At 39.9% G+C, this 15,024-nt stretch overlaps 1 protein-coding gene across 1 annotated transcript in view; it reads right to left on the bottom strand.

The window, feature by feature from the left end:
- ALDH1L2 (aldehyde dehydrogenase 1 family member L2) overlaps positions 1-10,288 on the bottom strand; it is a 32,276-nt gene extending 21,988 nt beyond the window's left edge. Inside the window, exons 1-8 of the mRNA XM_058189952.1 lie at positions 10,153-10,288; positions 6,647-6,791; positions 4,949-5,183; positions 3,586-3,751; positions 1,878-1,979; positions 1,303-1,392; positions 489-623; positions 142-267 (exon numbers count right to left, since the gene is read on the bottom strand). Coding sequence (XP_058045935.1) covers positions 142-267; positions 489-623; positions 1,303-1,392; positions 1,878-1,979; positions 3,586-3,751; positions 4,949-5,183; positions 6,647-6,791; positions 10,153-10,236 — 1,083 coding nt within the window. The 5' untranslated portion in view covers positions 10,237-10,288. The remainder of the gene's footprint in view (positions 1-141; positions 268-488; positions 624-1,302; positions 1,393-1,877; positions 1,980-3,585; positions 3,752-4,948; positions 5,184-6,646; positions 6,792-10,152) is intronic.
- Between the last annotated feature and the right edge of the window lie 4,736 nt (positions 10,289-15,024).

Raw genomic sequence — 15,024 nt, 5'->3', positions numbered from 1 at the left:
GTATTTTAATGTGCAGCATCCAGTGATGCTTAACATAAAGCAACAAATGTAGTCCCTCTCTACGGTCTTAAAATAAATTAAAATAAATCAATTTTAAACTAGGTTTCACTTTCTTGTATTTTTCTCCCTCCAAATCTTTACCTTGATATCTTCTGCCATCTTTTTCTCTTCTTCAGAAAGTTCTATTGCAGCTACCTCATCAGTGGCGAAGTAGTTAGATGCTGGGATCATTTTTCCATCTTCCAACTGAAGATTCTTTACTAGCAGCTGCAGAATAAATAACACAGAAAAAGGCAGTTAGCAGAATGGGGGAAATGGGGGCTACTGACTCATTTTAATACCTTCAGCATAATTTCTTATCATGAACTTAGTCCTGGCTTTGGCCCTATCCAAGAGGTTCATACACATTCTATACGAAAATCTTTATAGAGTTAGTTAATTTGGGTCTTTAATTTCAGTTCAATAGCACTGTATTTTTAAAAGCTTACCGTCTTTCCATCATTGCCAAACAGAACCAGACCTTTGTCAGTTACCAGACCAGGTTTTGCAGCACCTTGTATTTCCAGTTCTTCACCTGAAGGTGGTAAGCCATCAAGAATGGATGAGCCATAGAAAGTAACCATCTATAATGAAGATAATGTTTGGTTTAGCAAAGAGTAGGAGCAATGAGTAGCTTTGTGCAAGTGAAAGGATTCGATAGAAGTAACATATTTGTTCTTTCCTTCCAACTGGACCGGAAAGACTACTTTAAATTGTTACTGAAGGTATACATTAAAACAGGGGTCTCCAACCTTGGCAACTTTAAGATTTGTGGACTTCAACTCCCAGAGTTCCTCAGCCAGCAAAGCTGGCTGAGGAACTCTGGGAGTTGAAGTCCACAAGTCTTAAAGTTGCCAAACTTGTCTTAAATGAAAGTCCTATAGAAGAAAGTTTGATTCCAGAAAAAGGCACGCTATTGTCTTTTTTTGGTCATCAGCATATTTTACTACCAAAATGTATCTTGTTATATTATCAAATTATTCCTCATTTTCTACCTATTTCTTTTTGAGTTTGTGCAATGAAATCCAAACAGAAGCCCATCATCAGGAAGGAGACCTTGAGACAGTCACAGTCTTTCACTATATCAATTGCAAAGACTGTTCCTCCTGAAGAAATGTAGCAAGTATCTAACAAACAGTACTACTAACAATAATAATACTAGTAAAATGGTGAATTTCTGATCATTATTTAATTATACATAAATACCTATGACCTTTACATTATCAATAAGGTAGATAAAGTTTATAATTCGTAATGTTTTACCTGGCCATTGATTTCTGCCCAGGCTCCAGGTACTTTATCATGTCCTCTGATCCAGTTATGCAAAGATAAAGCTGGTTGATCCCAAGAAATCTAGGAAACCAATCAAAAAACTATAGAGAACTCATGGACAAACTGGTATTTCATCTTAATAAAAATAGATGGATTTTTTTTAAGAAAAATGAAAACTCTGGTTTGTATTGATTTGAGAGTTTTGAGGACTTGAAATCCACACATCTGCAAGTTGTCAAGGTTGAGAAATACTGCTCTTGCTGCCTGGGTGATTCTGGGATTTGAAATCCACACTTGTTCAAACTGCCAAGGCTGAGAAACACTGCTCTAGATAGACAATCATATTAGTCTATTGGAGGAAAAATAACCAGATCCCAATAAGCCAAATGTAATTTCTTTGGGGCTTGCAATGCTGTACAAAACCAACCCTTGCAGATTAGCCAATCATGGCTTGTTTAACAGAGAAAACTTAGTGCAAAGCATTAAATCAGCCAGCAGGTTGTAGCCCATTCCTCCTTCATGAGATGCCTGGATTTTAAAGAACAGTGCTCTATTGCTCAAGGTACCTTGGCATTTTCTTTCTTCTGGATGCCTTCATAGGTAGCACCTTCTTCAGGCTGAGGTATCCGAGGAGCTTGGCCATCAGCAATTAGCTGCACAGCTTCTGTCTAAACAGCAACAACAAAAAGCATCTTTGATTGATCTAGGAAAGCAAACATTTTCTTAACTATTTAAGTAGTCAGAACCAGTGCCGACATTAGTTGAGCTCTTGAATCCTGTAGAAGTTCTGGGAATACACAACACTAGGATATGCCTGGTCATAGAGGCTGCATATCCAACTGCAAGCACTGTCACGCTCCCTCTCTTTTACTGGCTTAATCCTGACTGCAGCTTCACTACAGATAGTCGTCAACTTACAGCAGTTCATTTAGTGACCATTCAAAGTTACGACATTGAAACAAGTGACTTACGACCATTCTTCACATTTACAACTGTTGTAGCATCGCCATGGTCATATGATCAAAATTCAGATGCTTGACAACTGATTCATACTTATGACGCTTGCTGCGTCCCAGGGTCACAAGATCATCTTTTGTGGCCTTCTGACGAGCAAAGTGAATGGGGAAGCCGGATTCACTTAACAAACATGTTACTAATTCAACAATTCAAATTTTTAAAAAAATTGCAGCGATTCACTTAACAACTATGGCAAAAAGGGCGTAAAATGGGGCACATCTCACTTAACAAATGTCTCATTTAGCAACAGAAATTTTGGGCTCAATTGAGGTTGTAAGTCAAGGACTACCTGTATTATGGTACGGTTAACAAAAAACCTTTGTTCTATATTAAGAAAGAAATCTCTATAAGCAGTCAACTACCCCTAACAGAATTCTTACAACCTCCAAGTTTAAAATCAACTATGCTTTCTCCAGCTGAAGCTTATTGGAAACATTGCGTTGCACTTCTTATATACGGTATTAGTGGTAGTTATTTATTGACATATTTAACATTCCTTGCCTTAGAAATTCTAGCTCCCAACATAGCTACCCACACATGGGGTTGCTGGAAAGGGAGAGAGACTTTATTCACAGTCCAGTCCTTGCCAAATACCCTTTCCTCTTTTCATATGCCATACAGATGCTCATTTATCTAAATGTCTGTGGAGATTTTCAGTCATCCAGGTCATGGTTGTCCCAAAGGTGCTTTTCCAAAAAGCAACTGGACTTTATTTTTCCTATTAATTGGCTTAGGTGCAGAACAGCTGCTGAAAGGCTCCAATGTCATAAGAACAGGGTAGAGTGGTACTCCAAGATTAATGCCCATATTTCTATAAATGGGCCCTAAGAAATCCCATATTCAGTTGTCAGTTTAGTCTTTAATATATTTTATAGGATTAAATAATCACTTTAGTTCCAGACCCAGAGTTGAGGCCTCTGCTGCGGTCCTCCCCAAGTAAATGCCTTCCAGATGTGCTAAAACACAAGTTTCATAATTACTTGACATTACTCTGACTATTTGCAGTTATGACAGAGATGGAAAACTAATTTTGCAAACAATGGCTGCATTTACAACCTTTGTATTATCTCTCTCTCAGTCATATGTTCACCATTATAGTCAATTAGCATGTTATCCTTTTTTGGGGGGGGGTCTTTTTTGCCCTCTTCACACAGCAGAGAGATTGTTTAAATAAGTGCTCTCTTCCTGATCTGCTTTTCTCCACAGCTCAGTACAGTGAAACCTTTTAGCTAATTATGATTAGTCAAGATGTCTCACCATAGCTTTGATTCCCTCTGGGAAAAGAAACCGATTATACAGGTCATCAACAGTTTCATTTGGACCAACATCGCATTCCCTCTGCAGAAGAATTGGTCCTGTGTCCAAACCTTCGTCTGCCCAAAAAACTGAAAATCCAGCCTTCTTATCTCCTTGAATTAAAGTCCTGAAAATAAGTAAAATATGATTTTATTTTTAAAAAATGTCTCCTTTCTTCATTACCTTCATTACTGATCAACTTTGCCTGATTTCAGAGGTTAAGAAGGGTCTGGCTTAATGCTTAATTCCAGGACTTTAGACTAGACAGGGCAGTAAAACCTAAAAGAAGGCAATTCAAGACATGTCCATAAATTTGCCAAATAAAACCACATGAATAGCAATAGCACTTAGACTTCTATACTACTTCACAGTGCTTTACAGCCCTGTGTACTGGCTTACTGGGATCTGGGTTATTTCTCTAAGTGGTTTACAGAGTCAGCATATTGGCCCCAACAATCTGGGTCCTCATTTTACCCACCTTGGAAGGATGGAAGGCTGAGTCAACCTTGAGCCTGGTGAGATTTGAACAGCCAAATTACAAGCAGCCAGCAGGCAGCAGAAGTAGCCTGCAGTACTGCACTCTAACTACTCTGCCACCAAACACAGTCTTTGTGAGATGAACTTGACTTAGTGAGACTTTACCTCTATAAAACAAATGTATTAGCTTTGCAAATTTGTCAAAGAACTCAAATCTTTTGAACAATGGATTTTCTTTTCATTCTTATATTAAATGATCCATGTGAAACTACTGCACTGCTTATTCCTTACTACCTTTGTACAGTATATTATTTAGGAAAAAACAACAATGAATTTTCCTAAAAAATCAACTATCATGTTTTTTCTTTAACGGATGGAAAGTGGAAAAGTTACAAATAAAAGATGAAACCTGGAGAACTTCTTCCCTATAGAAGTCCATTAACAAGGCAGGATACTTACACAGGAAAACCTTTGTCAAGAAACATTAGTGAAGCTGAGCATTGTTATAAGAGCCATGGTGGCACAGTGGTTAGAACGCAGTACTACAGGCTGATTGCTGGCTGCCTGCAATTTGGCAGTTCGGGTCTCACATGCTCAAGGTTGACTCAGCCTTCCATTCTTCTGAAGTCGGTAAAATGAGAACCCAGATTGTTGGGGGCAATAGGATGACTCTGTAAACCGCTTAGAGAGGGCTGTAAAGCACTGTGAAGCGGTATATAAGTCTAAGTGCTAGTGCTACTTCCACCCAAGCCACAACATTGTTGTGTAATGTGGACTGTGGACATCTCAGACTCTGGCTCTCTCTGACCTTCCATCTGTCAGATAAATTATAATTAAGCCTACTTACCAATTGATTGCAGATGCTCCTCGGTGGCGAGGAAGGATTGAGGGATGGTAAATAATAGAGCCATGCTTTGGACTGTCAATAACCTCCATTGGAATGAACTGTGTGCAGAATGGAAGGACATTCAATTCTGCTGCAACTGAGTTATAGGCTTCAAGAACTTCCTGGATAGGTTTGCCTTTAACTCTCCACCTTGGGAATTTGAAGACAGGAGTTCCATCCCTTTCGGCAGCTGAGGCTGGAAAACAAAAGGCTTGTCACTATTTTCTTGATTTCAGAACTAAAATATAAGCTGCAGCATGGAGTTGAAATGACTGTCATAAAAATATGTGTTATAGCCAATTAATAACTTTGTGTGTGTGTGTTTTGTGTGTTGACTTCTGACAATTGCCTGAACAAATTTCTGCAGCTTTTTTGGCAAGGTTTTTCAGAAGAGGTTTGCCATTAGCGGTAATCCTCAATTTACGACCACAATTGGGAACCAACATTTCTACTGCTAAAAAAGGCGGTTGCTGAGTCACACCCGATTTTACAACTTTTTGTCATGGTTATTAAGAAAATCACTTCAGTTTAAGGGTATCGTGTAATCATTAAGTGAATACAGCTTTCTTCAACTTTGGTTGACATAATCCAGCTGGGAAGGTCACAAATGTGCAATCACGTGACTCTGGGATCCTGCAATTATCGTAAATACATGCCAGTTGCCAAGCGCACAAATTTTGATTACATGGCAGTGGGGCTGCTGCGATGGCTGTAACTGCAAGGACCAATTATAAATCACTTTTTTCAGTGCTTGTGAATGTTTGCTAAACAAGGACTACTTGTACCTCCTTTCTAGGCTTTGTGCCTAGAATTCATGGTCTCCCTGCTTCTAGCCTAGCACCTTAACTCCTGAAGCAATACATTCTCAACTAACTAAACAGATGCAAATAACATATGTAGGAACATATCAAGAACCCATTCAGATATCACAGTAACATTATAGCCAAGAAAGCCTGCACTCTTGCATCTTACTTTAATACCATAGTGATGTTGTGACCTGTCGGCCGCCTGCCCCTCTAGCAGCCGAATCAGAGGAGGAGGCAGCGGCGTGGGAGTCATGGTCAGCATCAAGGCAGCCTGAGAGCTCCAAGGGGGAAGAGGGAATGAAGCTGGCAGAGAGAGACAGAGGCAGAGCCTGGACTGTCCATCAGCCCTCAGATGGACAGTAAACAGCCCCCAGGTCTGGAGGTGGCTGATGAGGAAGAGGAGGAACAGCTGGGTCCAGTGCCTGATGCGCAGATGCGCAGAAGGCAGAGGAGAGGAGAGCAGTGGAAATCTGTGGGCCGATCCTTGGGAAGGAAAAGCCATCGCTGCTAGCGAAACCCCACCCTAGCTCTGGGGATAAAAGGCAGGAATAGAAATAGATGTGGCAGACAACTATTCATCTCCCTGCCAGACAGACTTGTTAGCCTGCGGTGAGAGAGAAACTTTTTGCCAGGGCTGCTGGCGCTCCTAATAAAGGAACTTCAGAGGGTTTGCCATTTTTGGGAAGCTTGGTCAGAACAAGTGGCCTTCACTCTGGGATATCTAAGCCACATGGGTTCAGGCATCATTGAGGCTGGTGTAAGAACATGAACTAGAACATAAGAAAAGTACAATTGATTCTGCACTCAAATGCTGCCTGGTACGTATTGTAGCCATTAGAGCTTATCTACTTACCCAAAGGATCTGCTTTCCCATTTTTGTCTGGGACTGTGAACACTCCAACCACTTTGTGCCCTTCTTTTTGCAAATGCTTGTAGACTTCTTGTCCAAACAGACTCTGGCCTATTAAAGCTAGCTTTAGTTTATTTTGATAGTAGTCCTACAAAAGCAAAACAAATTCAGTTAACAAAAAACACCTCCAAAGATCAGCTAATTTCCCTATAATCATTCTGTTCCAGTTACAGAATAACAGAGTTGGAAGGGACCTTGTAGGTCATCTAGTCCAGGGATCTCCAACCTTGGCAACTTTAACCCTGGAGGACTTCAACTCAGCTTTGCTGGCTGGGGAATTCTGGGAGTTGAAGTCCACCAGGCTTAAAGTTGCCAAGGTTGGAGACCCCTGATCTAGTCCAACCCCCTGCTCAAGCAGGAGACCCTATACCATTTCTGAAAAGTGTCTATCCAGTTATCTTATGGACATGGTCAACAAATTCTTTCAGGACAAGCAAAATACATACATATAGCAAATGCCTTAACCCTGCGTAGTAAAAACAACAAAAACTGAAACTCAGCTCCCTAATCAGAAATGAGCTCTTACGTTATGTGTAGCTTGTGTTTGCGTCTCCTGACGCAGATTTCATTATGCTTCTCTTCTTCATGTCCACTAATAAAGCAACATTGTGGATTTCACCTCCCAGAATTTCTAAGTCAGCACTCTGAATTCTGGGACATGAAGTCCACACATCTTAAAACTGCCAAGTTTGAAAAACACTGTGCTAGAGCAATGTTGTTTGTCATTTGCTTTACTGCCTTAGTGATATATTTCAAGTGACCGTGAAATAACTTCTACATGCGTCTACCAGACAAGTTGCACCACGAACCTGCCTATCAGATCCATATGACAACAATGCCACAGTCCAAAGTAGCTAATAGGAACTGGACAGATCTCAGCCAATTACATTATCAGCATATCTGCATATGAAGATGATGAAAGGCACAATTTCCACACTGGGTCAAAAAAGTAACCTACTTAAATTTAGCCTTGGGCCAAGGATGAGGGAAAAGCTACAGGTATGTCCTTAAAGGATGACTCATCTTGGTACCAGAGTTGTGGGGAAGTGTGGATTCAATGAAGACTTTCTGTTTTTGCTTTGTGGATTTATTTCTGGCCAATGACCATTCATTCATATGGAGAAAGAGAAATAAGGGTGTTTTTTTGGGGGTGGGGACTTGCAAATCATGGTTTATACCTTTAGATTAGGGGTCTCCAACCTTGGCAACTTTAAGACTTGTGGACTGGCTGAGGAACTCTGGAAGTTGAAGTCCTCAAGTCTTATAGTTGCCAAGGTTGGAGACCCCTGCTTTAGATGATATTTATATGGACATAGCAGTGACAATTTTTCAAGAAACTATAGACTTAGAATAACTTTATTGTCATTTTAAATGTATACTAATTGCATACATTAAAATGAGATATTGCATATAGCTCTCAAAGGGTCACCACCTCCAATATACGCTACATAAACATGACAAAATATAAATAAATGAATTAATTTAAAAATAATCAATTTGTATTTAAAACAATCACTGGCCTAGCACACTATGGGAATACAATCAAAGAGGGGTTTTTTCCTATGAAAGTGAAATCAATATAACAAAATTGCTGTGTATAAAACAAACGTGAAAGCCCTTTATTTCACTGCATGCGTATACAAATGAATATACAGTAAAGAAATGGAAAGACATCTCATCAGGAATCTAAATGGGTCTCGATGTGGATCATATTTAATTTCTTTGTTGTCAATAAGGCAATCCACAAGAGAGAGAAAAAAGCAAACTAAGACTTTTTCTTTTGGAGAAAAGTCTTAAGAAACCAAATTTAAGCACAAGGGTTTATACTGTGATTCTTGGAGGTAAATTTCCAGTGCATAGCTGGATACATAACTTTGGCTGCAATATATGGCTGCTTGAAAGAGTCTTTATGTGGTTAAAGCATAAGACATGTAATCATTTCCACGTCTACTGGCTGCTCTGCTTACAGCTGTAAAGCTCGTAAAGTCTATCCAGAGGCAATGTGCTGTCGTCAGTCATTCATTCTCATAGTTAACATTGCTGATGCAATCCAGGGAGCTCATATGAAGCCTTCTTACTATATTCGTTCCTTAACATGGATTTTTTTAAAATTTTATTTAGGAGGCTGGCAGTTCACTAAACATATGTGTTGTCAAGCACATATGCAACCCCACCTCCAATAAAGGAAGAGATACTTGGCTGAGTTTGTGAATTTGCACACAGAAGCAATTGAGTAAGGAAAAGAACTAAAGGGACTTTCAGTGCAAATCCCACAGAAGTACATTTCAGGGCATTAGTCCTGTTTAGTACAATTGAGTTTTCTGTAACAATACCATACTGTACGATATGTCTCCAGAAGAAATAGTGCTGGTAGAACTTTATCTCTCATGCACACACAATATTTAAAACATCTGGATTAAAGTGTTTTCTGTGCAAAAAAAAAAAAAACCTTGGAAAATTCTCAGGCTCCAAATAAAATGTTTTAACATGTTAAGGCAAAATAGTATTCCATAACAGTTAACTACACAATCAGTAAGAAAATAGTACACTACAATATAACCTTTCCCAATTTGGAAAGAGATACATAATTCCCAGTTAGAAGGGGTCAAGATAGTGTGGAATTTGCAGATTTCTAGTCCCCCAGTGCTTTCCAGGGTCTCAAATGGCAGAAGGTGGGAAATTATTAGAAAGGCAGATTTTACTCTGAAACTACTTGGCTGATATTGAACTAATCTCTTTCATGAGAGCCTGCCGTACACGGCTAATGTGAAGGACCCTGTGCAACGGTGACATACAATGTGAGAAATAGTTTAAGGTAAACATTAAATGACTAGTTAGATATAAAAGGCAACATCTCCAGGTCTAAAGCAGGAATTCTTTTGAACATCTCCAGGAATTATGACACATGTATCAGTCTGAAAGGAATGGCTTACTTGCTGCATGCATTTCCACGTGCGAGTGCACACACAAACACACACACACCATGGGAAAAAAATCCAACCATCCCATTTTTCCCAGGGAGCCTACTGTAATGCCTTTTATCCCATGGCTGGATTATCCTATATAGTCATGACGCGGAGCTATTTTTTTAGACTGACAGCATCCTACATAAGCAGAAACTTTTTGGCAAGCCTTTGGAAGAACACCAGCAACCAAATTGTGGTGAATTTCTTCTTTGTTAAAACAACAGCAAGAAGCAAAAACAAAACGCCCCGTCTGTTCCCATTACAATAGTTCTCCTGCCTCACCTCCCATCCTTTTTTGTTTCCAATCCTCTGGCAAACCAAAATTATGCCTCAGTCCTGACCTGTCTGTCCCAGAAACCCAATTTTGCCAGCCGGGCAGCAAGTGGCGGGGGCGGGGGGGGGGAGAGGAGTGGGCAGCAGCATCCTTCTTTTCTACCCTTTCGAACCGAAGCCCCTGTCCACGTCCCCACCTTTCCTACTCACCCTGGCTGTGGTCGAGAATTTCCTAAGCAAGTGGTTGCTTTTAGAAAGCATTTTTGCAGGAGAGCAAGCAGCTCCGAGGACCATCCGCCCGCTTGCCTCAGCAGGCAGGATCGATCACCTGAAGAGGGAGCGCAATCTTCAGCCGAAAGGCTGGGCAAACAAGGGACGCAGCGGCGGCAGCAGCAGGAGGAGCGTCTGGTCTGATGCAACCCAAGCGGGATGCCTTTGGCTCCGAGCCAAAAGAAAAAAAGAGCTCGGCGGGGCCGCGCAAGCGGTGGGGCGGGGGGCGATTCAGGGGCGGAGGCGCGCTTGGTGGCCGGCAGGCCTTTCTCCTAAATCTCCCACCTGAATCTGAAACAAAGGGCAGGGTGGGGGGGAGTCCTGCTTGTCTGAACGCAATCTTTTTAGAGGCGGGAGGCTGCTTCCGAATCTGGGTTAGGCTTGGGTGAGGATGAATCATGGTTGTTACCTGACAGAGCAGATTTTCAACAGGTGCAGATTTTACCAAGAGAGGGTTATATGATGCAGCCGCAGTCTTGTTCGCCTGCTTTTGTCTACTGGGCCTTTCCAAGCTAGCATCCCTCTGATTACGATAGATGACCTTTTCCTATCTTCTTCATCCATTGGATAAGGCTGGCTGGGTGTGCCAATGACATCCAGCTGCGTGCAAAGGACACCCATCTGGAGCACAGTGTGTGGGCAACTCTATAAGGCCTGGCTTTTCTTGCTTTTTATTTATTTATTTATTTTGTCACAACAATATATGTAGGTATCATACAAAAAAGATTATATAGTACATAAACACATATATGAGTAAATATAAGGAGGTATAAGCATATATATATATAGGAAGAAGAAAAGAAAAACAATAGGACATAATCTTGACTGTCTTGACATAAAATGCAGGAGAGAAGGAGCCATGATAAAGTTTGGCATAGGGCAAGGTTACAGATGGGGAAGATCTACTTTTCTGCTCAGATTTCTAACATCTGGATCTAGCTATGACAAAAGGAAGAAGATAAGTCAAGACAGTCAAGAATTAGGGAGAATTGGGGAGGCTCCAGTGACGTCACCCTCCTGCTGGGTGCTCAAACAGAGCACTCCGTGTTAGAAGATTGTAAAAGTCAGTGAAACAGAAAATAAATCACTGTTCACTGAGCTTAGCATAATCTCTGGGTGAAAGAGGTTATCAGAATTGTGGAAGAGTGGCAGGTCTGACAGGGGGTTTGCTCTCAAGAGCGAATTTTCCTGGATTTATGACCCCACCGAATTCCACTCTTTCCAACTTCAGCACGCCCCTGTTTTTATCAGGGAAAAGGAGAGGAATGTCGCTTCTGCTCCAGAGGACTTATTAAATTGATTGATATTCCAAGCAGGCAGAATTTCTGGCGTTCAATCTTTGATGCAGAATCAACATGGCAAGTACCGACTCCTTTTGAAATTTGAAACCTTTCTTTGTCTTTGATTAATTGACTTTTAAAATGGCGTCTAAAAGTGAAAGTAAAATTTTTAGTACGATGAAGCAGCGTTACTTGTGGATTGTTACAAGCGGAGTTTTTATACTGAAAGGAGGGAAGGAGAGTTATTAAGTTTGAATTCCTGATTCTTTTGAAGACAGAATGGCAGCTAAACCTTTAAAGCCTTCTGGAAGAAGGGATCTGAACCAAGTCTTGAGGAAATATTGAAAGAACAATTAAAACTTTCTGAAGATAGGCAAAAGAGATGATGGAGAATTTTAATGCAAAAATAAGAAGATATTCTCATGGCAGTTCAAGGACTGAGTAAAAAAATTGAAGGATTGGAAGTGGAAATGCAACAGATCTCTCAGTCAAATAAGTATTTAGAAGACGAAATGAAAGGTGTTCAGAAAAAAGTGGATCAAAATGAAGATCAGGTTGTGATATTACAATATAAACTTATGGAAGGAGCTCTTAGAATTCGTGGTATGCAAGAAGAGCGTGGAAGACTTAAGAAAAATTATATCAGAAGCATTGGCTGAATTTATTGAAGCGGACCCCAAGAGGTAGCTTACCAAATTGATAAAATATATAGAGTTAATTCTTGGATTGCAAGACAGAGAAAGCTTCCTCGGGACATTGTGGTTTATTTTGTGAAAAGGACTATGAGAAATCAAATTCTGCAAGTTTCATATCAGACAACTTTAAAAATTGGAGAACAGGAGTTGAAGGTGTTGAAAGAGATTCCTTCAAAGATGTTAAGAGACAGGAAGGAATTTGCTTTTTACACAAGAACTTAAAAACATCAGATTCAATTCAGATGGGAGGTGCCAGTTGGACTGACACTATTCTATCAAGGAAACAGATATAGAATTGACACTGTTTTAAAGGGATTGGGTTTTCTTTCTAGAGTTTTGAAAGTCGAAATAGAAGTGATAGAAAACTTCAAGAGACTCAAGAAGGCGTGGTGACCCAAGAGCCTTTATTGCTGCCAGTATTAGAGGAACCACAAGAGCAAAGGGTGACAAGAGGAGCCCTTAAGCGTAAAGAAGAGCAACAGTCTCAAAGTAAAAGTCAGGATCCCATTATGGAAGCTGTGGGAGGAGCTAGACGGAAGATACCGGAGGAGGAGCTTCCGTTGTCTGCTTCAAAGCTTCAGGAGGCCAGTAATGGCAAATAGAATCTTGTCATGGAATGTTAATGGCTTGAATTCAGCTCAGAAAAGAAGGAAAATATTTCACTACTTGAAACAATTTAAAAATGATGTGATTTGTTTGCAAGAGACACATATAAAATTATCAGACCAAAAATATTTAATTAATTCAAAATTGGGTAACCATTTTGTTGCATCAGCTTTGGAAAAGAAGCATGGAATTGTTGTATATATCAGGAAGGATTTACCAGCTAAACTAATTGAGGCAGATATTCAAGGATCAGATTAAGAAATATCAGATTGCCTTTGAATAATTAGAAAGTTATTTTATGTAATGGGGAGGGGGTTGGGAGACGAAAAGCTTTGGATGTGGTTATTTGGATTGGACTTTACCTTGTGATTGACCCGGGAAGCCGGGGGGTGGGGGAGGGAGGGGGGTGTTTTGTTTTGTTTTTGGGAGGGAGGGGGAAAAAAGGGGGAAAAATGTTTTTGTTTTTTTAAAACTCTTTCAATAAAAAAAAAAGAATTAGGGAGAATTGGTTATCATGGGTATATTCTCTCCATTACAACTGAGAGTCTTGGAGCAGTGGTGAAATCCAATTTTTTTTACTACCACTTCTGTGGGTGTGGCTTGGTGGGCGTGGTGTGGCAAGGTGGGCATGGCAGGGGAAGGATACTGCAAAATCTCCATTTCCACCCCACTCCAGGGGAAGGATACTGCAAAATCCCCATTCCCTCCCCACTCCTGGGGGAAGGATATTGCAAAATCTCCATTCCCACCCCGCTCTGGGGCCAGCCAGAGGTGGTATTTGCTGGTTCTCCGAACTACTAAAAATTTCTGCTACCGGTTCTCCAGAACCTGTCAGAACCTGCTTGTCTTCACCCCTGTCTTTGAGTAATGTGCAGATGTCACCTTGGTGTCTTTTTTTGTGTGATTATTTGAGAAATCAGAGGACATGCTTACTGCCAGAGGACTAGAGAAGGGCAGATGTTACTCCTGCCTTCCAAACAGAGGGGAAAAGTAGTTTGCTTTGTCTTGATAGGAACAGTCAATTGAACAAACTGGTGAGATTGTTTCCAGTTGTATGGAACCAAAAAATGTTCCATACAATTCCTTCCTACCTTTGCCCTCTATTCTGGACAGGAGAGTATAGATTCCAATGCAATTCCAAATCAATTAATTAAATACATAAATAAATATCAGACCTGCCCAAAGGCACCATGTAGCCTGTCCTGTTTCTCCCCACACCAAAAAAACAAACAAAAAACCCATGAAAAGCAATCTCCTCATTTAGCAACTGTGTGAAAAATGATCATAAGTCATTTTTTTCAGTGCCATTGTAACTTCAAGTGGTCACTGAATGAATGTCTGTAAATCAAGGACTACCTGCGTAATACAATATGTCTTGGAGAAAGCTGGGAATATTACAACACATTTCACTGGATAACATTTTTTTAGACCTACAGTGCGAATGCTATATCTTGCTTGTCTACTTTGTAACACAATCTCTCATTTATCTTCTGACAATCGACTATAATAGTATTTTTCTCACAGCTGGGAAAAATCTTTTAAGCAAGTTTTCACAGGCAGCTTGTTTTTCTTGTTTTAGTTCTGATTTTTTTTCCTTTTCCTCTACTGTACTTGGGCTATATGAGAAAGAATGATACACACTCCCCCTATTGTGGCAATTTTTTATTATTTGATGAGATGTTTGCTATTATCTAGATTACACTTGAATTAAAACCCACATTAACCTTTCTCTCATGCCAAGTTATTTTCATTAATTTAAACTACTGCATGCTCGCATTCTGCCTCTCTTTACATATTGAATTGAATTACCCATCTTTGGGTTTTATTGCAAGAAAGGGTCTTAATAACAATTAAGATTCCTTTACACTGTTTAATATCAGATGCTTGAACTTTTTTTTTATAAAGAAAAGCAAATGATACACATTGTTTAGAGAAGTTAATTAACAAAGAATTCCAGAATTCCTAGTTCTGTTAATTAAAAGGTGTGGTGCAGCTATTCTACTTATATTTCCTAAACTATATGTATGTGTATTTGTTCCTAAGGAAAAAATTTCCAGGAAAAGCAGTAATAATTTTAGGTGAATGACTGTTTTTTCAGATATCAGTAAAAATACTTTGTTTCAAAGTCCAATTTAAAAACCTCATTTGGAATTAAGTCATCCACCATTATAAATCGTTGTCTCCCCCTTTAAAATAGGCAACATATGTGATACATATAAAAAGGAATGGGG

This window comes from Ahaetulla prasina, chromosome 7 (genome assembly GCF_028640845.1).
Source record: "Ahaetulla prasina isolate Xishuangbanna chromosome 7, ASM2864084v1, whole genome shotgun sequence".
Lineage (NCBI taxonomy): Eukaryota > Metazoa > Chordata > Lepidosauria > Squamata > Colubridae > Ahaetulla > Ahaetulla prasina.
Note: the sequence above shows the minus strand (reverse complement) of the source record. Positions and strands in the feature narration are given on the sequence as shown.